Genomic DNA, 21,743 nt, shown 5'->3' with positions numbered 1-21,743 from the left:
TAATTCATTCAAATGATTGGTTACTAGTTTATTCATTTATGAGATTTATAAGGAATAACCCATTTAAAGCATAAACCAAAACCCATGATGCATTTTGCTGTGTTTTGAGCATAGGCTGTAAATAACAGTCTATGGTTTTGAGTCAAGATGGTAGCCTGGAAAACACACAAATCTGCGAGCTCATGGTACATTTGCTCTGGATGATATGTCTGGCTCCCATCCCATTCAGATAGATTTTCAGCTGCCCAGGCCCTAGGCGGACCAATCACAACCATTTGTCTCACATGGGGCGGATTTAGGACGATGTCTTACAGAGGAGCGTCATGCTTGAATGTAGTTACCAAATGTAACTAGCATTCTCCATCCATCGCAACGCACCAAGCTCACAAAACTCAGATCAAACTGTCACACCAGGCGGTGCTGATCAAATACTGTAATCAAGATTCTGTTACTGCATTGCATATTTCTTGCCTCAAATGTTTTCAGAAACACATTTTTGTGTACTGTTCAGAAATTATTACTAATACTACTGTACTATTTGAGAAGGTTTGTGACCAAGCAGCCATTTCTTCTCCTGCTTCATAACAGACCAAGCACCGCCCTAACTTGCATGTGTGGCTCAGAGCTACGTCCTTTCGTTGCTTTAAATGGCTGTAGGTCTATTCAGTTGTGTCTAGAGGCATTTTAGTCTGCGCCTGATGAAGATTGACATTCAACTGCGCATTTGCAAATATATCTGGTGATGCCAGGCGAAATAATCTATGACCTGCTCAAGAAAGTCATTTTGTTTAGTATTTTAAATATCCACACAGATATATATGAAATTATTGTTACCTTTTTAAATTCCCCTCTATAGCAACATAAGTAGTGAGTAAAACTAAAATTTCTAGTCACTAATACAGTAGAGTAGACCTAGCCTGGCTCCGCCCTCCTACGTACTGTACTTCCGCTCAATTTTCAAATGAAATGTACGCGAGTCTGGTAGGACCAGGCTAGAGTAGACAAATTTTTGGATAGGAATTAAAAAATCTTAAAGTTAATTTAATGGAAAACTTTAAACAGAAGTAATGAATTATTTTTACAGTGTGTGTTCATTGAGTGTTTTTTTTTTTTTTTACCATGCCAATGCGACAGCTCCTTATACAGATGGCTTATTCGGTACCGCTTCACAATATGCATGTTTTTGATGCCACATTGCACCTCCATCTCAACGCCACTATTCTTGTGCCTGATACTCTTCCAACTTAAATCTGACATTCCTACAAACACATTAGTTATGTTGCTTTATGTCATTCAGCCCAAAATGCAAATAAAGGAGAACACATTTTTACTTGTTATGAAGGTATGGTAGATAAACATCACAGTGTAAACACTGTGTTTATACTTTTATTAAGCGGTCAAAAATATAGACAGGAAAAATCTTTTGAATAGTCATAAAAATCCCCCTGGAATAGTTCTCTTTGCTTGACTAACCACTCATCCCTCATCCTCATCCTTTTGTCTCAGAGAACGTAGGCCGCTTAGTCACGCCTGCCAAAAAGCTGGAGGAAACAATTCGCCTGGCGGAGTTAGTCATAGAGGTCCTCCAGCAGAACCAGGAACACCATGCGGAGGTGAGTGAGAACCCTCTCCTCCTCTCCTCCTCAAAACACTTTCCCTCTATACTCTCACTCTTATCTCACTCCGCCCCTCAGCAGGGAGTTAGTCTTATCACCAGACTTCTATAAATAAAGCTGCTTTCATCTATGGGTAACTAAAAAAATGAATTTAGGAGAGCTCTAATTGGTGTTCAACAGACCATGGCTACATGGAATCAGAGCGCCGTGTTTAAGCAGAGACTGTAAATTATACATGAAATGATATCATGTTTGCAGTTCTTTCCTCTGTTTACAGCTCATTCCTCAGCGTTACAATTACATAAGCCATTGAAAGCGTTGAAAAATCTTAATATTTTATATAGTCAAGTATAAACAGGAGGCAGGAAAGTAAACAGAATGTAAACAGAAGGCAAGGACGTACAACCCCTGCATTCTCTTAAAATTGTAAAGGGTTCCTTTTGGCACAATTAGAAGACAAAATAGCAAGTGGTGGAAGAAGTACTCAAATATTTTACTTTGCCACGGCCCTTGCCGTCTGATACTGCACACGAGGCACTCCCATGCACGCATGGCCGAACCGGCTATCAAAACAAAGAACCAGAACAGAGAAGCTTGAATTACTACACACACAGAGGGAGTGTGACTTCATTCTCTGCTCAGGACACCATTACTCCACTATATCTTTACATAGCAAATATTTGTTTGCTGCTATATTAATGTTCTGAATGTCGAATACAGAACCTTTTTGGTAGAAGTACAGAATTAAAGATGCAGTAGGTAAGACTTATAAAACTAACTTTCTGTCATATTTGTTGTAACTGACCCTATGTTTGAGCAGAACTACATCCGGGAGGCAATAAAAAAAAAAAATCTGGCTCCTCTGGCACCACCTACAGCCTGTATGTATAGTATGTACATGTACAGCCTGCGATTTGCAAACATCCACAGCTCCCTGTTCAGATCCTCCAATCAGGGCCTGGGGGAGTGTCTAACTGCGTTTCAGTCGCTGCTCATGCATTCATTCTCCCTTGTGGGGGGAGGGGCTTAGGAGACTGTTTGGGCTTCAGCAGAAAGGGGGGAGGGACTGAGAAGTTGTCATGTTCAAATTCTTTGGCTAAGTCCTTGATCTTCACAATCCTACCTACAGCACCTTTAAGTATCAAAAGTAAAAGGGCTTGTTATAGAGAAAATAAGTGATATATCATTATATATATATATATATATATATATATATATATATATATACACACACAGTATATTACATTATTAGATTGTTAATATTGATGCATCAATGAGAGAGAAGATAACATTACATTATTAATGGCACAGTAAAGAAGATAAAACAAGGATATGATACACAAATATGTATTCCTTTTTTGGATTTATTTATTATTTTGCTTTTCTTTTGTGAAATTTTAGATCATTATACCTTTTCAAAACCACCTGGGAAGTTTAGAGGGGAAGTTCAATCACATCTAAAACATTCTTTTTTGTAAGCAAGCAATACAAGGTTTAAAGGACTAGTTTAAGCTATAACAATGCATTGTTTTAAAAGCTTATCATATGTTTCATGTATGCAAAATCTTAATCTGAAAAGTAACTAGTAACCATATTAGTCAGATAAATGTAATGTAAAAAGTTCAATATTTCTCTCTGAAATGCAGTAACTTCTAATTTTACTTCTAAAGTTGCATTTCCACCACTGAAAATAGTTTATTTATTGCATCATGTTTGCTGCTATAAACATTGAGCTGGTAGGAAAGCATGATGATCATGTTGTGTAGATCTGAAGGTGATCCAGTGTAATCTTAGAATATACAGATAAAGCAGATTTATTGTATCTCTCTGAATATGCTTGACAGGCGGCAGTCACAAGTTCTGGAGATCAATCGGTACAGTATTTTTATTTATTTTTCCTCTTCAGTCCCCATCACGACCCCCCTGTATGGCATGTGCGCCACTATGGCAAGAGGCACTTTTTCTAGGCAGAGAATGATCTCATAGATACTGTAGCAATGGGTGGGTTTTTAGGCATAGGAGTGAGAGCAAACATGTTTATAAATGAAAAGGCACTGTAGCTTGCACAACATAATTGTGATCATAAAGCATGTTCATTGGGCCATAAAGAGGTTTCCTTTCTCTCCAAGCATGCTGAACCAGCAAATTTCCCAAAGTATGCTCCATGTGAACCTTTTGAAGTTTGATCCACCATAAACATTTGTTTCCCCTCCATCCAACTATTAATTTCACAGTCCGCACTTGTTCAAGCATTACTTCCCCAGCTTCTTCTCTTCCATCCCTATCTGCTGTCTATTCTTAGTTTAAAAACCCCTTTTAAGAGAAATGCCTCAAAAATACATTATTGTTCTGTACATCTTCCTGTGATCTCACTGTCATATGATTGGTGACTGTCCAAGCAGGGAAAAGAGGTATGTAGTAAAGTTGAATGAGAAACTCCCATAATGCTTTGTGCATGTCCAGTAGATGATGCCACCTCTCCTTCCCCCTCAGCATCAATACACTCCCTCAAGATTGATCCCTTGACACGGTTGCATTGTTAGCACTATAGTCTGTCTGGCTGAACATTGGGTCTTCCCTAGAGCTTTCAGGGTCCTGTATGTGTCCCTTAACCTCTATCAAAGGTTGGAGGCCACTCCGCCTGGCGACCTTTGAGCATTTTCCCCTCCCTCACCTGTTGGAAACCTTTGCAGTCCTTCCCTTTAATGCTTCCCCCCCATCCACAATGAGAGTATGTCTCCTTGAATGTGATGGAGAAGAGCTTTGTTTGCTGCCTGTTTCTCTAATACTAGAACTGTCAAGCATTTTTTTTTATTTGGGGAATGGACAGGTAAGTAGACAGGTAAGTCAGGTTTGACTGCCATTGTGGTGGTGAAGCCAAATGGGAAAATAACAGAAAAATGGTAAAAGAAATAAAGCATGCGGCATAATTTGTAAAGACTGAGCTTAATTTATTAAACTTGGCAACATGTTAGTCTGAATGATAAGCAAATAAGCCAAGCCAAGACTGCCAGCAAAGCAACTACTGTACTCCTGCTGTCAAAGGACGAGGAAATCCTGACTGTGCAAGAAAACGGTCAGCTGAATCTCAGACTTAACTAATTGGAACGAACAAACTCAAACACCAGAGATGCTGTGTGCTGCAGTCTTTGGAGTGCCAAGTCAAAGATGTGCATGAGTCACATTCGCATCTAGCGGGCTATGGGTTTGATAGTGATGTGAATGGTGGACCCCGTCAGAGAGAAAAGCATGCATGGAGCTCAACATTTGCATGATAACCTACTGTGTGATTATTTTGCTTACATATACACTTCTTTACTTACAATGAATCCCACGTTTAAGTCTTAATCAATAAGAGCAGTGAATTACATCTCTATGAGTATGCAATGGGAAACACACACACACATACGCCACAGTATTTGTCAGTTCTTTTTTTAGTAATAGAGATTATACAAACCAGATATAACGTGTGAAATAATGAGCTGTAGAGGTGCTGGTAGGTGGATTTTTTTTCTAAACTCTGGTTTGAGCCAGGCAAGCAGTTTCCCCCTGTTTCCAGTGTTATGCTAAGCTAAGCTAATTGGCTTCATATTTTATGGGACAAACATGAGAGAATTATGGGACAAACATGAGAGAACTATCAATCTTCTCATCTAACTCATAGAAACATAGCGAATAAGCATATTTCCCAAAATGTTGAACTTTTCCTTTGATATACATTAACAAACTTTGAGCATACACACATTAAGTGGTATTTCCTTTTAAGACCCGTTGAGCTCCACTTGTGTGTATTATTCTCTCCTTCCTTGTCTTTTGTCCTTGCGTCATCTCATCTCTTAACTGGAACCTATGTTCACCTGTTTGCTTTCCCTCGTGCTGTGTTTCTAGGCATTTGCATGGTGGACAGATCTCATGGTGGAACATGCAGAAAACTTCCTGGCCCTCTATGCCATCGACATGGATGCCGCTCTGGAGATCCAGTCCCCTGAGAGCTGGGACAGTTTCCCCCTGTTCCAGCTGCTCAACGACTTCCTCCGGACAGACTGTAAGCTCCTATTTTTATTTTGTAGACACTTCAGGTTATGCCTTAACAAAGACACTAATGTCTTTCTGTCACTGTCCCTTTTTTTTTCTTTTTTTTTAACACAGATCATCTGTGCAATGGAAAGTTCCACAAACACCTTCAGGATCTGTATGCTCCTCTGGTGGTTAGATATGTGGATCTGATGGAGTCCTCCATAGCACAGTCAATTCACAAGGGATTTGAGCGAGAGTCCTGGGAGCCTGTAAAGTAAGGAGCCTCTGTCTTTATAGCTAGGCTGTAGGATGGTTGGCGATGCAAGGCTATTATATTCCGATGACAGACTGACTGCGCGGAGGCTGAGAAATCTGGGAGAGCAGCTGTAATGTTCACCCAGGCTTCCTGTAGGTTCACTTTTAAAGATTGAGACAAGAGTGGGCTGAATAACCTATTTTTCCTCTGAAAGAAATGGGTTATTTATTCTGAAAATAGTCGTTGACTAATGTATGTGTCTTAGCAATTTCTCTTGCGGTCAGGGCAACACCTAATATCTCTGTTTTGTTTTGTGAACTAACCTTCATAACGTGTGCTTTGACATGTTGCCAGAAATAAAAGGCCTCCAATATGTTATGTTGCTGTTATAATTTATTTGTTGTGGCGTTCACAGTTTTGCATTTTTTATTGCAAAGATTATATCCAAGATTTATTAAGGTTTTGGTCTTTATTTTTGTTTATTCTTTTCAGTATTAAGTTGCTTCTCCCTCTCACTGCATTTAATATAGTATACATGTGCATCCTAAGCCATCTTTACTCTGTAGGTCTTTGTATAATGTGCGTCTTTGACTATTACTGTCAGTTTTGTTTATGTGTGCAACTGTATGTTCCTGTCTTCACCTAATTTCAGATTTTACGTTACTTTTATAATGAGTGTTACATGGCTTTCTGCAGCTCCCACACCACTGTTATGGATTCTTTTTTTCTTTTTGTCTGTCTTTTCTGCAGGAGTTTAACAAGTAATCTGCCCAATGTGAATCTACCAAATGTGAACCTCCAAATTCCCAAAGTACCAAATCTGCCAGTGCCAGTAGCAGGACTATCAGTTAACCTTCCACAAATGCCTAGCTTTTCTACCCCGTCATGGATGGCTGCTATATATGACTCTGAGTGTGTATTCAACTAGTTTACTTTAGAAATATTAAGCAAGCAGAGACTGCCTTGGTATGAAGATGCCCTCAGCCAAAGATCATTCAAAAAATAAACAAAAATAAATTAAAAATATTAAAAACAAATCTTCTGTATGACTCTCACTTGTTAAGAAATGTTGAATGAGATGAATTTCACTATGTTGTGAAATATGATGTCTCTTCTGTAAATACTAAATGATGATGTCCATGTTCATGCCAAGGGCACTCTAAAAGGTGTTAGAGTAGATGGGGTTCTGCTTTCTAAAATGAGAAATGCTCTCATTTGCATCAACATGCATGCCATTGAGCTGAGGTGTGGAGATACAGGCCAAAACAATATGCATATGTCAATGTAATACAATGCTATTTTGAAACATTTGTATGTCAAGATCTTTGTTCTACAAGAAATGTAATTACCCAGCGTTGTTGTCCACAGACATTTGCTTTAGTGATATTTAGTGCACTGTAGACCGTACATGGCCTTAGATTCATCTCTGACCTTGACCACCTGCTAGTAGTCTGATTGGGAAAGAAGATAATGGTTTGGATTGGAGATGATAGCACGAAGAGGCTGGGCGGCTGGTGTTCAGACATCTTCCTCTCCGTTTTATCACCTCCCCTCCCGACTCCACATTTTTCCTGCAGCACTTTCCCAATGAGCTCTACTCAGGATGCCCTAAAAGGTCTGCATGGTTTGTTTAGTAATTCTTCCAGGGACCCCACCAGCCTGGGGACATGGATGTTGAGAGAGGGCCTGTGATGAATTTGGAGATTTCTTGGTGTGGAAACAGCCCCAGCCCCTGAATGCCATTTTTACATGCCCTCCCTCACTCCTCCATTCCCTACTCCTTTGTCTTGACACAGTGTGATAAGCTGCTGTATCTGCAGTGACTTTACCTGCATGTGGCCACTTCACATCCCTATCAATAATCATACTCTATAGCATGGTTATTGAATTGTTACAGTAAATCCTGCTCACTCCTTTTCACCCATACACTGACTGTTCAGAAACACTTGAATTGAGACAGACATTTGGACGAACCAGTCAGTATATGGTCGGAGTATAATTTGGCTGTGTTTAGGTGTGGGGGAACAGCATCCTCCTCTGCACCTGCCACAACACCTCCCAGACCCCCTCTCTCCAGAAGGGTGACCTTTGTCTTCTGACCTGTGTGTGTGTGTGTGTGTGTGTGTGTGTGTGTGTGTTTTTGGGTCGATGGCAGTAATGGCTCCGGGACGTCGGAGGACCTCTTTTGGAAGCTAGACGCCCTCCAGACTTTCATCAGGGACCTGCACTGGCCTGAGGAGGAGTTTGCCAAACACCTCGAGAGTCGCATTCAGCTCATGTCGAGCAACATGATCGAGAACTGCGTCAAGCGGTGCGTTATGTGTTCATGCATGAAAAGAAGACAGACTGACTGAAACAGAAATACTTAGAGGCACCGAATGCTGAGAATGAACTCTTAACTGAATATTTTATATTATATTGCATATACAGTAAATATTTAACTTGCATTGCAGCACAAGGATGGCATTTGAGTCCAAGCTGACAAAGAGCAGCAAGTCCACAGATTTCCGCATTTCTCCACCATTATGCACCATGTTCAACGTGATGGTGGATGCCAAGGACCAATCAGCTAAATTGTGCGCAATGGAGATGGGCCAAGAGGTAAAAACTTTACCTGGGACAGTGACTTAATGTTGATAAATGACAAGTTAGTTGGTATATTTAGTTTTTTATTTGCAAAAAGAAAATGATCTGTTGAATTGATGTTTTGTTAAAACTTCTCTTTTTTGCAGAAACAGTACCACACCCAAATAGACGAGCTGATTGAGGAAAGTGTGAAAGACATGATCCAGCTTCTGGTTGCAAAGGTGCGACTATATATCAACAGTGACATGTATTATTTATTTATTTATTATTAGTTATTACAAGTTAGGATTTTATAGAGATGGTGATCTCAGTCTGTCTGCAGGTCGGTGCAGCGTTTTGGTTCTGACTGAAGAATCTCAACAAATAGTGCCATGAATTTTGTCATGAGAGAGTATGAATCCCAATGATAATTTTTTGCTTATTCTGTGAAACATCTCCACATCTACTGGACTTGGCACTAAACTGTACAGACATTCATGGCAGATGATGAATCCTCTTACTTTTCATGAAAAGGTTGCCATGAAACGTGCTACACACATTTACGTCCCTCTTAGGATGAATTGTAATCACTTTGGTGATCTCCATCTTTTCATCTAGTGCCATTAGGTCAAAATTTCAATTTCTTCATTCATTCATTCATTTATTGGTTAATGACTAAATATCTGTAAAACTACTGACATTCCCATCAGCCTCAGCTGTACTTTTGATTTATTGCTAATTAGCAAATGCTAACTTAAAGATGTGAATATGGGAGGAACATTATACCTGCTCAACATCAGTATAACACTGCGATTGTGAGCATATTAGCATACTGACGTTAGCAGTGCTGCTATCATGGCTGTAGACTCTTACCCTTGTTAAATTGTTGATGAATCCGGTTCCTTCTGTCATTTATCAGTTTGTTGCCATTCTGGAGAGTGTGTTGGCTAAGATTTCCAGATATGATGAAGGCACTCTCTTCTCTTCATTCCTCTCATTCACGGTGAGATGAAGCTTCTTTATTCAGTCCCTCCCTGCCTAATTGATCTTAGGGCTGGTTATCGAACCATAATACTTTTTGGATATTGACTGAAATGTGTCCGTTGAGTATTTTAGCTGGCATTAAGTGCTTCCTCAGTATTGTTCTGTTCTGTACTTTTTTGTTTGATCCCGTCTTTATTTTTCAAAAAGGGATTTGTAGAAAAACATATTTATCCGTGAAAGTAAGCTATTGTAAAAGTATTGCTTTAGAATCAAAACTCAGATATCATATCTGCAGTAGTATTGAAACATGTAAAAAGAGAGCCAGCCCTAATGATATTAATGGTAATTAAAATGTTCTTATATAAACAGCCTGTTTGACAATTTTGTTCTGATTTCAGGTGAAAGCTGCCTCTAAATATGTGGATGTACCTGTAAGTGCAATAACACCCAACCTCCCTGTGTGCTCATGAGCTTGTGTGTATTTACCTGATATAGTTGAACAAGTTACTTTGTTTTCATCATCAAAAGTGTTTCTTTCCTGCTGATTACAGTATAAGGCTAGTGTTTGCTTATTCCTCTCAAAAACAGAGCCCCGACCCTGTTCTGTTTTTGTTTTACAGAAACCTGGAATGGACGTGGCCGATGGCTATGTGACCTTTGTGCGCCACTCTCAGGATATCCTTCGTGATAAGGTCAATGAGGAGGTGTATATAGAAAGGTTATTTGATGTAAGTAAGATGCCGTCTCCTCCTCACAAGAAGGGAGGGGCCTTCCAAAATGTGGCAAAACAACAGGGCAGAGAGGGATAAGTCCCATTTTGAGTGCAGGAAATGTATTTCAGCCTGGCAGAAGAGGCTTTTCTGATCCTCTATCCCTCTTGACTTATTTCTTTCTTTCTTTCTGTCTCTCTTCTCTCTGAACCTTAGCTGCTGCCCTCTGCATTCTGGTGTGCGTTGCCACAGTGCTTTTGGGCCTTTGTGTATTAAAAAAAGGAAACTTTTATTTACAAAGAGTCCATAAAAGCATCCTCAAAAAGGATTATCGGAAGCAGTGCTCTCTGGAAAGAACAGAACTATCCATAGTGATCACATACCAGCACACCAACTTATATATGTATATATATATATATATATTCTTTTTTCTTTTTTAGCTCACCACTGTGCTTTGAGATACTTTCCTCGTAAAGCATGTCAGCCTCCTTAATAAATGACACCCAGCCCTCTTGGCCTCAGTCCAAAGTGGACCACCTTGCATGTTTCTCTATGATCTGAAAATGCTTGGTGAAGGATGCACTGCTGGAAGGGCCAGGGTGACATAATGATGTCAAACTCTGAGGCTGACATGTCGTATACCCTTGGTCTGTTAGAGCAGTGGTTCCCAACCTGTGGGTCAAGACCCCACTAAGAGGTCACAAGATAAATATGAAGGGTCATGAAATGATTTACAGGATATGAAAAGAAGAAGAAAAACATTTCTGCTACAGTAATAAACAATTACATCCTAAACAATTAATCATTGTGTGAAAATGTCATTTTTCAAGCACAAATGTTCTAGCTTCTCTCCTGGGAGAATTTGCTGCTGAATTTCCTGGTGCAACAGCTTGGAGGACTCTAAAATGAAGCAGTTTGAGAACAAAACATCACTCTAGCTGAATAATTCACAGTTTATAGAAATATACATCCCATGTTATGGGGGGTTATGAGTAGGCATGACATGGCTATAAAAGGTTGGGAACCAGTGTGTTAGAGGGTAAAGAGAGCACTGTCTTACAAAAACATAATCCTAATGGGATACATTGACAGTAATGTGTCTTCCATGTGTGATTCGAACGACACATAATGCTGTGATGTGTGTGCTTCATGTCATTCAGAAACTATTTGTTCAGACCTGTGTCTCTACAGGTGTGTGACGGCTTTGTGTGTTTGACAGAGTCTCAGTTTTGTGAGGCAGTGACGTGAAGTTTTTATGTCAGGGAGATACTCAGAAATCTCCCTTTGGTTTTATATTTTTGTGTTTGGCTGTAGAAGCCAGTTGTGTCAGATAAATATGATTTTTGTTTTTAGTTTCGGAGTGAGGAGTGATGGTGATGTGAAGTGGGTCTGCGTTTTCCACACTAGCTCCCCTGTCTCCGTCTGTGTTGTCAGTTTTACTAGTGTGGAGTTTTTCCCCTCGTGTCCTCTGTGTGGCCCCAAAGTGCAGTGAAATCCTACTCAGCACTGTCATGTTAAATTCTTCTGAAGATTTCTCAAGCTGTGAATGTTTTTGTTTTTAGCATTTTAAACTATACTTCAGTTCAAGGATGTCTATGTTTTTCGCTTTCATTTAAATGCATTTCAACCATCCATTTGCATGCATGTGAAAAACAGTTCATAGATGTTGCAAAGGCTCTACTTTATCTCTCTTTCTTTCACTAATTAATTTCAATCCTTTTTATCTCCTCTTTTCTGATTAACACCATTCCTGCTGCCTCCTCTATTCAAAAAGTGGCACTTATCTCTAGTATTGCGTTGCGTTGTTTTATCACATTATGTTGGTTGGCATGATTTTAGAGTCAAATAATCTTCCTGTGTACATCTTCTAGCATGACCCTCCTCTTCAGAGCTCTGCCTCATTTGCACATACAGCAGTCGTCCTTAGCACGTACTCTGCCACCCACCCACTTGCGAGGTCTGCATGCACTGCACGCTCAACTCGACTGTGAAGTGGACAGGCATCTGCATATCCGGCCTCGAGTTCAAACCTTTCAACCATTCACCTAATCTTAATCTTCCAATAAACCTCGACTCAAAACTAAACCTCACCAACCAAACAAATTGAATCCTCCCACTTCTGTCTGGCCGAAGAAACCCTTTTTCTGCGTTCCTGCCTACTCACATGTTTAAAGTTGACTTCTTTTTCTTGAAATTGGAGGTGTGACAGCTGTTTCTATAATATATAGGGTGCTGTTCTCTTGTAACTTTAAACTTTAAAGAGTCCGGGAAACTGCCACCCAAAGCAATGTACACAAAAAGGTACAAGAAAATAGCACCGCTGCTCCCTGCCTGCTAACCATTTACTCACTCTCATTTTATTTTTATTTTCTAATGAACTTGTGTAGTTTTCTATCTTCAGTTTAGGAGCTTGGAGTTTCTACTTGAATAAATTATAAATAAAGGCTAAGTAATTGCCTTTAATAATTGAAGGGCCCATGCAGCTTTTACAAAATATTGACTCAGAGAACATTTTACTATTTCAAAGGGTAATTACAGTTCAAGACAGATAAATCTGTCAATGCTTTATGACTTCCCTCGGTTTTATTATTTTCTTTAAGTAGCAGTAGTATCAGTGCTCTGCGTATTTCTTCTAATTGCTCTTTTTAGCTCTTCAGAGTGCTAGAAATGCAGTTTGTGTGGATGTCACACTCGCCGTGTGCCTGTGTGTGTGTGTGTGTGTGTGTGTGTGTGTGTGTGTGTGTGTGTGTGTGCGTGCGTGCGTGCGTGCGTGCGTGTGCGTGTGTGTGTGTTTGTGTGTTGGCAACATCTACTGAAACAAACAGTGAGGCCCAAATTCAAGAAAATCTTTAATTTAGTAGATATCATTTAATTAGATTACATTTGTCATTACGGTCAAATTGTAATTGGACCAATTTCCATATTTAATTCCTAAATATATCAGTGAATAGGTAATGCTGAGAGTATAGATATGTTCAATGCATGTAAAGGCCCTGAAAACCTTTTTTTTTTTACCAATCAGCTCACTATGAGTGATGCAGACCTACATTAAAGAAACGGTTTGACATTTTGGGAAATATGCTTATTCACTTTGTTGTTAGATGAGAAGATACATACCACTCTTATGTCTCTCTGTTCAATATGAAGCTTGAACCAGGAGACAGAGATGCTAAGCTTAGCACAAAGACTAGAAATAACTATCCTGACTACCAGCACCTTTTTAAGCTCACTAATTAACGTGCTATATCTTGTATCTTTAATTTGTTTGAGAGCGTAAAAATAATAATTCAACATTTAATGCTATTTATATGCCACAGTATTTCAAGGCTGGACAGTTACTTCCTGGAGTTTCTTCCTTTAAGTTTTTATCTATTAATAAAATATAACTCTGTATAAAAAGCTATATGTTAATTAATGAGCTTTAGAAGTGCCGGTAGGCGGATAGAAGACAGAGCCAGGCTAGCTGTTTCCTCCTTTTTCCAGTCTGTACGCTAAGCTAAGCAAAAGACATGAGAGGGTTGTTGATCTCTTCATTTAACCCTCAATAAGAAAGTGAATGAGTGTATTTTCCAAAATAACTGACTATTCCTCTAACTCACAATTTTCTGCCAAACTTAGAACAAAAGAAATTTGTGAGAACAGTCATACAGAAAGCAATTTAGCTTAGTTTTAAAAATACCTAAGGATGTGTTTTTTTCCCAAGTTATAGAGGAATTTTTATTTTGAAACCAAGTTTTCAGGTGCTTTAACAGCACTAGATAAAGACAGAAGGCAAACATTGTAGAGCACTTTTTATTTCCTAAATTTGAAAAGCATGATAAAAAGAAACAGTTAAAACAATCTTGTTTTACTGTAGTTTGTAATTCTTTTTAGCTAATAAGATTTGTTTATTTTGAATATGACTTCCTTCTCACATTTATGCAGCCTGTTAACTTGCATTGATTGCTGACTCATGAAATGCAGGGATGTCTGTCTCATGAAGTCGGACTCAACGTTAATCCTCCCTAACTGGTGTATATACTGTACACATGGGCAAAATGAAATGTAACCTCACATGTAATAAAGCTGCGATCCGGTTTTATTGAAGTGATGCTTGAATACACACACAGGGGTGCTTGAAAGTTAATGTTATTGTCAGACACGTGTACGTGTTGAGTTGGAGTTCTTTATGTGTGTTGTAAAGGTTAGTTTTATGTCATGATGTCTTGAGTATGTGTGTGAGTGTGTGTTTTGCTGGAGAGTGTTGTGTTTATGTGTTTCAGCAATGGTACACTGCCACCATGAACCTGCTGGGGACCTGGCTCACTGAACGCATGGATCAGCAGCTCCACGTCTACCAGCTAAAGATCCTCATCAGGATTACAAAGGTAAGACAGGAAACACCAGTCAGGGGGATCAGACACCCAGTTTTTTTTGTGCCCACGCTGTGCTGATGTATCTCTGTCCTCCTGTAGAAAAAGTACCGGGACTTTCGCCTGCAGGGTGTCCTCGATTCCACCCTGAACAGTAAGATGTACGACACGGTGCGCAACAGGCTGACCGTGGAGGAGGCCACTGCTTCAGTGAGGGAAGGAGGCATGCAGGGCATCTCCATGAAGGACAGCGACGAGGAGGATGAAGAGGACGACTAGAGCCCATACACTGACACTCCAACCCTCACCCCCTTTCACACTTTTGACTTTAGCCTGGTTACCGATGCATGTACCAACTCAGATAGCCACTCTAGGACCTCTTTGTCAGCTCGAAATGCCTATGAAGGAACTATTAAATATAAAAATAGTACTTATACTGAGGAAATCTAAATAAAAATGTTGAAAAATAACCATGATTGGCAGATTAGCTGTGTCATGATAAAGATAGCACCTATCTTTGATTCATTCATTTCTAAATTCATTTCTATGTGTTACTAAGCAATATGGAGAACCATTTGTTTGACAATGTTGAGTGAGATAAATAGGTGTGTCCCTGTCCAATGCAATCCTATATGGCGCTTATTTGTCGTATTCTACATTCATTAATGGTACATTGTCGTGATGATGAGTGTGGACCCTTTTTTCTTTGTCTTGTCTGTTTTTAAGTGAATGCCAACTGCTTCAAACTGAAAATAAACCTCTGTATTTGTTTACGGCTGTTGCAGATACACTGTTGTCTACTCACTGTTATTAACATTAACAACAGTAAGTCCAGACCTGCATTTTTATCATGTGTCAATGCTATGTGATCTTATCTCAATTACTAATTTGACACAATTCAACTGAAATCATGAACTTCAACGAGTGGTTATTCTAGAGATGCAATATTCTCATAGCTCCATTTTGATAACTTGGGAGATTCTATTTTTATTTTAACATTAAAAGGCCTTGAAACAGGTTCTATTTTAATTGAGTTGCACTTTTACAGAGAAAAGAGCAAAATAGTTTTTTTTATTAAAAAAAAAAAAAAGTTGGTCTGTCCTTGTTCTGTAATTGTGTAGAATGAGATGTCTGGCATTTGTTTGGGTCTCACTGTTGTATTGTATATATTATATAAATATATATATAAATATAAAATGCTGTACATTGCATTCTGAGCCATCGCTGCATGCCTGTGGGTTCCCACCCTCCCCAAACGCTTTCTGTTTTCTGTGTGAATTAGCTGGTGGATTCGTTCTTGCGTTTGCCTTATGAAAGCCAACAGTTGTAATATGCAAGAGCTGTGGCCTCTAAATAAAAATTACTGTACATGTGCATCTGCTGTCATGTTTACTAGCTGCATGTCCACCTGAGACACACTTATAGACACACTGAACTGTACTGGAACAGTTTGGCAATTGTGGAAATTAACTAAGTACACTTACTCAAGTAGCCTAGTGTAGCTACTTCAGGTATTAAGGTTCCTCTCAGAATCAATTCAGTCAAAATTGAACACAAAGACATAATACATAAAAGGTGCTTAGAAATCATAGAAAATGGCATTCCCTATAACTACAGAACTTGCCTGCGATTCATTATGTTTTTACGTTTTCTTCAGTATCAAAGAAATGAACATGTTGCTTATATGCTTTTCATGCCATCAGTTTTTTCAGGGAAAACTCTTTCATCGGTAGTTGCATGTTATACAAGGATGCTGTGCACCCAAACCCAAACTTTATTTCATGAATAGCAATACAATATAGCTATTAAATACCACTATTACACTACAATATGGTATATGACAGCATCATAGAAGTATATGGCTATGATTCTATCATATAAACATGTGATTTGATGGACAAAACCATTTGATTATTTATTTAAGTTACAAAATAAACTTCACTACCAACCTGGCGGAAATGCACTGAGGGTAACACACTGGATCCCTGGACTGTTGAACAAATGTCAGCAAAATTTCTGGTTTAAATGTCAGCATGGACCTCAGAGGGGCAGGTATGACTGTGGGGATTTTGCTGTGGAGATTAAGATAATAAATTTCCCACAAAAGTACAATCGGTAACAGGGCTACTATACAAACCAAATCTTTGTATGAAAATATAAACTTCTATGATCACAAAGATTACATTAAAGTCAAAGACATTTGTTTTTTTAAGTAAATGTGTGCAGCCACTCAACGAGCGTAGAAATAAACAGAAAGGGCGTCGGCATTCATACAAAAGAAAAACCTTAACAGTTGCTGCAAAAAAAGTTTTGTTGCAGAGCTAAGTGATCAGCAATTGGACTTTTCTCCAAATGTTGGAGAGTTTTCACTGAATTTAGCAAACTCCCCTTTGTCAGAGAAGTGGGTGTTCACAGAAAAAAAAGGTATTCATCAGAGTATGAGAATGCACATAAATCAATCAAGAGAGAGGAATGATCAGGGTTGAAAGGGCTTATAATTAAAAGTCACAAAAAAGTTCCGAGACAGAATATAAGCCCACATAAAATATATTTTACGGTTTAAAATCTTGTACCCTGAGGCTGGAACCGAAACATGCTTAACTCTTGTTCAGTTCACACCTCTGACATGATAATCTGCACGGCAAGATTAAACAATTTTGATTTTAAATTCTAGTTGATTAAATACATCTCAGGACAAAACCACTTACATGTTGCAAACTGGAACCACATCTTTGGTTACAAAAAAAAGGCATCCCCCCCCCCCCAACCCTAACAAGCAACTACAGTGCCAATCAGAAAGTATTCACCTCCTTTAGAACTTTTCAAGTTTTATTTATTTAAAACTTTGAATTACAGTAGATGTAATTAGGATTTTTTTTTACATCAATCAAAAGAAAAAGACATGATTGAGTAAACGGAGTAGATGTAAAATAAAAAAAAAATTGAAAACAGCTGATTGCACACATTCATCACTTCACTAGAAGTTCTAAATCCTCACTGTTGCAGCCACTTTTTGACTGGTTGAAAGAAGATGAACTGTGTGTAATCATTGTGTGACAAGTTATTTTAGGTTGAATATGCCTGGATCCAACAGATAATCAATTTCCTGGCAAAGACTAAAAATAATCAGGGGAAGGACATAAGAACATTTCCAAGGCACTGGATAACCCTAATACGATTATAAAAATTGGAGTATGGCGCAGCTCTAAAAATCATCCTCAACAACTGAGTGGGTTGAGAAGACGGGCAAGGGCACTAGTAAGACCATAAAGAGCTCTCACTAGTGTAAGCCAAACACGGCACATCTGCAGAAACACACTGTCCTCGTCATAAGGCCTGGTGAGGATACTTCTCTGCAACACGCCCATTCAAGGCTTGTAAAGGTGGAGTGTAAAACAAATAGAGTAAAATAGAAAGAAATCGTGGAGCAAACTCCATTTCTCTATGTGAGAGAACTACAATATTCATTTTTTTTATCAAACCAATGACCCCAAATATAAAGCCACAGCTACACAGTAATATCTTTAAAAGAACAATGGTAATGACCTGGAGTGGCCCGGGTCAGAGTCTAAGACCTTAATTCAGTCCAGAAAAAGTAGCAGAACTTGAAATTTTGCTGTTCACTCACAGTCCTCATTAAACTGACACGAATGACATACAATAACAAACATGTCCAGATGTGCAAAGCTATCCACATACTCACTGTAAATGTTGCCAGAAGGTGAATAGTTGTTTTTCTATTTGTAATGAATTTAGATCAATTTGTAGACTTTTGTTTTCACTTTAACATTAAAGTAGTTTCTTCTATTGATCAGTGACAATGATAAATCATAATTACATCCACTGTGATTTAATGTTGTAAAACAATAAAAAACGAAAGTCTGCATGGGGTGAATACTTTTTGTTGACATATAGTCATGACATGTAGTCACTACAGATGCCCGTTACATGTGTTAACGGTTGAGCCTTGACAGTTGAGTTTAGAGAAGCTGAAAACAAATTATGAAAAAAAAAATGGGAGCTTTGTAGATTATTCATGACAATCTCAAAAAATATGAATCTACACCAAGGCCCACTGTACACAAAGGCAAAAATCCCCGTAAAAAGCAATACATGTTCACATTAGATGTAACACACTTTAACAAAATAAGCCATAAGTACATTATACAAGACAGCAGTGAGATATTTGGACAATATATGAATATTAAGCAGGTAAATAGTCTCTTAACATGGGATAAAGAGCTTCACCCAGGTGGAGCGGAGCCTCAAAACAGTTTGTTTGATCGTGGTGACAAAGTGACATAATGCGTGCTGGGCTGCGTTGTGATGTGATGTTGTTGTTTTGAGACTTTTTTTGGAAGTGGATCGCTTTAACTCATCCTGGTCTTCATGCTTATCTCAATGCAGTCCAAAGATCCCGGTTTGTGTTGTGATGCCAGGATTTAACTGTGAAACGTCTTCACTCACTGGATTTAGGCAGTAACACTGATAGTATAGTGCAAACTGGACAGAGCTGCTTTTTCCTCACGTCAACTTAAACAGGTGCAAATGCTCAGCAGGATAACATTTAAGACAAGAAATAAAGGACAAAAACATAAATATCAAAAAACCTTTATCAGTATAAAAAGTAATAAGGTTATTCATGTAATCAATAGTCTGGCAAAAAAAGGCCTCAGAAAACTTCTCGAGTTTTTACAAATTAAGTGCCTGTGACAGCGTCCTCAGACAAGCGACTCCATGCTCTCTGCAGGGTCCGACTCGTCTGCAATCACCACCAACCCATTAGTGTCCATGTGCATGGGGCTCAGGCCACACTCTCTGTTACTGACCAGGCTGAGCATGGCTTTGTAAAGGTACTGGTACTGCTCCTGTGCACATAAACACAAACACACGACAAATTAACATTACAAATCACAGTCTGTAAGGTGCTACAGAACGGTGTCAGATCATGACATTTCTTTAAAAACTGCATTAATCAATATTTTTGACACAACCATTGAATGAAATGACTGATGTGGATGCTGTAGCCACTTGTAGTGATGGCCCCAACTCTGCACTCTGGATTTGCCTCTTTTAGCTCATTGTTTTGGTTTTACACCCCACTCAATTATTGCATGGCTTGACAAATCTCATAGACCTCCATTAGACAACTGTCGGAAAAAAACTACTACCTGCCCAGCACTTAATGGAAGAAAAACAGTGTAGCATTTAACAGCTAAAGCCCCAGATTATCCTGATATTATAGTCAGGAGTTGTGGAAACCAAAAACTGAGCTGAATATTGGACTTACTTTTAACAGCTGACAAAAAAACGGGACTCCAGATAAATGCTACCATTGCTCTGTGCCTGCTGGATAAAAGGTTGGTTGGCATGTCAGCCATAACAACGTAAGCTAGTGTTAGGGGTTGCTGTGTATATGTTGTGTTTTTCTGCCCGCTAGTGATAAGAAATTGACCAATGTAGCCTTAAATGGTGCAGAAAGCAGCATTCATTGAATGTGGGTGCAGCAGAACAAGCTGTGAACACAACAGTGACATATTACAACCTAATGAAGTTGATATGGCGAACGTGCTAACTAACAATTGCCTATTTGAACTTCCAGCAGATCTGGAGCAACATTAGCATTCATTTGTGTCCACCTGACAATGCCTTTCAGCTCTGTTTGAACTCCACCAACTCCTGAGGGACAAATTAGTCTCTTTAGCTACTAAATGTTCCACTATATTCAGCAGCTAGTTGCTGACTGAGTCTGTCTGCCGGTATTTTAATTTTATGTTTCACTGTTCCCAGTTGTTAAAATGCTGACCCCAAATCCCTTGTGTTTATATTTGACAAAAAAGAAGAAGAACTTACTATATCAGTGAAGACTCCCGGCCTCATGATATTGATCATCTTAGCCACCTGATAGATGTCGACGACCCCCTCGTTCTCCAGCTGCTGGGACAGTGTGGTGAGGGCGCAGAGCATGCCTGCTGACACGGCTCCATACCTGTGTGGAAATGTTCAAAATAAGCTCTGTGGGAAAACTGCTTGTCTAAACGGTCCTCATGTTCAGGTGGTCTTAAACAATGTTACCTCACACCTCCTGTAAAGTTATTGCCATAATATCTTTGCAACCCAACAAGTAACTGCCAATAAGGTACACTACAGTATATGAAAGGATAGAATGTGTGAAATGAGCAACTACTTCCATACAGGTTTTTATAGCAATTAGCATCCCATGACATTAGCATCTGGTGTAAATAGCTGGGGAGACAGAATGGCTGTTATTTAGGCTGTGACACATTTAGATACAGCTTTAAGTAATTGAGGGATGAAGTGTGATTGATTATTAGGACCTTCAGTGATGGAGACTATTCAATTAGCTGATGTTTTCACTAACAGCAGCTGTGGTGCTAAAGGCACAGACGTCTGTGGGAAAGACATCAGCTGGGAACAGTTGTGGACGTTGTTATGGTTGCCTGGTTACTTAGAGACTTCAAAGTGGTACTTTTGTTCATCTTGGAAGTTGACTGCAGATTCTCAGTGGCTTGTTTTCCATCCTACAAGTGCCAACACTTCAGTTTAACAAGGCCAACTCAAAGGTACTGTAATTAAACATCTCAGGATTCTGTTGCCACTTCTGAACCCTTCAAAAATACAGATCCAGGTGCAGCGTTGAAAACAGTAAGCAAGACCGACAACGTGGGAAAATCCTGGGCTGTGTCTCAAACCGCCTACTTGCACACTTCAAACACTTAGTTTGAAGTGTATATAGAAGTAGTATATTTAAGTAGTATATAGTGTAGATAACGCAAAAAGTCAGTGCACTGAAAGTACCTGGATGACCCCCTAAAAAAAGTCAAAAAGTTCAGTGTAGGAACCATGGGCGCCATCTTGACTACAAAGCGGAAGGGAACCCTTGACTGGCAGCTGATTGGACGAACGCGTCACGTGGGTCTGGCTGCTCGAGAATTTCAAACCGACTGTCATGGCGGCTCGGACGGAATACGATCTTGTATTTTATAGTATAGTTCACCAAAACGTGTTTCTGAAAACATTTTAAGCAAGAAATAGGCCATACAGTTGCTGAATCTGTCTTCATTTTAGATCGCCGAAGGTCAGTTTAAAAGATTTTCGTCAGATTTTGAGAGGCGGCGAGCCGAGCAGGCCGCTCCTCATTTGCATACAGGAAAGCGGGCTGGAAAAATCGCATTCACATGTGTTGCGTTCGTCACGTTCATCCCGCTTGTTATTTCCAGTA

At 39.2% G+C, this 21,743-nt stretch overlaps 2 protein-coding genes across 3 annotated transcripts in view; one reads left to right on the top strand and one right to left on the bottom strand.

Moving 5' to 3' along the window:
* cadpsb (Ca2+-dependent activator protein for secretion b) overlaps positions 1-15,545 on the top strand; it is a 62,755-nt gene extending 47,210 nt beyond the window's left edge. The window contains exons 17-28 of the mRNA XM_028576246.1: positions 1,507-1,613; positions 5,505-5,661; positions 5,766-5,907; positions 6,640-6,801; positions 8,045-8,200; positions 8,343-8,490; positions 8,622-8,696; positions 9,374-9,457; positions 9,837-9,869; positions 10,059-10,166; positions 14,411-14,515; positions 14,603-15,545. Coding sequence (XP_028432047.1) covers positions 1,507-1,613; positions 5,505-5,661; positions 5,766-5,907; positions 6,640-6,801; positions 8,045-8,200; positions 8,343-8,490; positions 8,622-8,696; positions 9,374-9,457; positions 9,837-9,869; positions 10,059-10,166; positions 14,411-14,515; positions 14,603-14,779 — 1,454 coding nt within the window. The 3' untranslated portion in view covers positions 14,780-15,545. The remainder of the gene's footprint in view (positions 1-1,506; positions 1,614-5,504; positions 5,662-5,765; positions 5,908-6,639; positions 6,802-8,044; positions 8,201-8,342; positions 8,491-8,621; positions 8,697-9,373; positions 9,458-9,836; positions 9,870-10,058; positions 10,167-14,410; positions 14,516-14,602) is intronic.
* Positions 15,546-16,233: 688 nt separating this feature from the next.
* The window catches only part of ca16b (carbonic anhydrase XVI b), a 120,367-nt gene continuing 114,857 nt past the window's right edge, over positions 16,234-21,743 (bottom strand). For both annotated transcript variants that reach the window (XM_028574888.1, XM_028574889.1), the window contains 2 exons: positions 20,354-20,489; positions 16,234-19,368 (listed from right to left, as the gene is read on the bottom strand). In XM_028574888.1, coding sequence (XP_028430689.1) covers positions 19,222-19,368; positions 20,354-20,489 — 283 coding nt within the window. In that variant the 3' untranslated portion in view covers positions 16,234-19,221. The remainder of the gene's footprint in view (positions 19,369-20,353; positions 20,490-21,743) is intronic.

Source organism: Perca flavescens, chromosome 4 (assembly GCF_004354835.1).
Source record: "Perca flavescens isolate YP-PL-M2 chromosome 4, PFLA_1.0, whole genome shotgun sequence".
NCBI lineage: Eukaryota > Metazoa > Chordata > Actinopteri > Perciformes > Percidae > Perca > Perca flavescens.
This window is presented reverse-complemented; position numbering and strand designations above follow the sequence as displayed.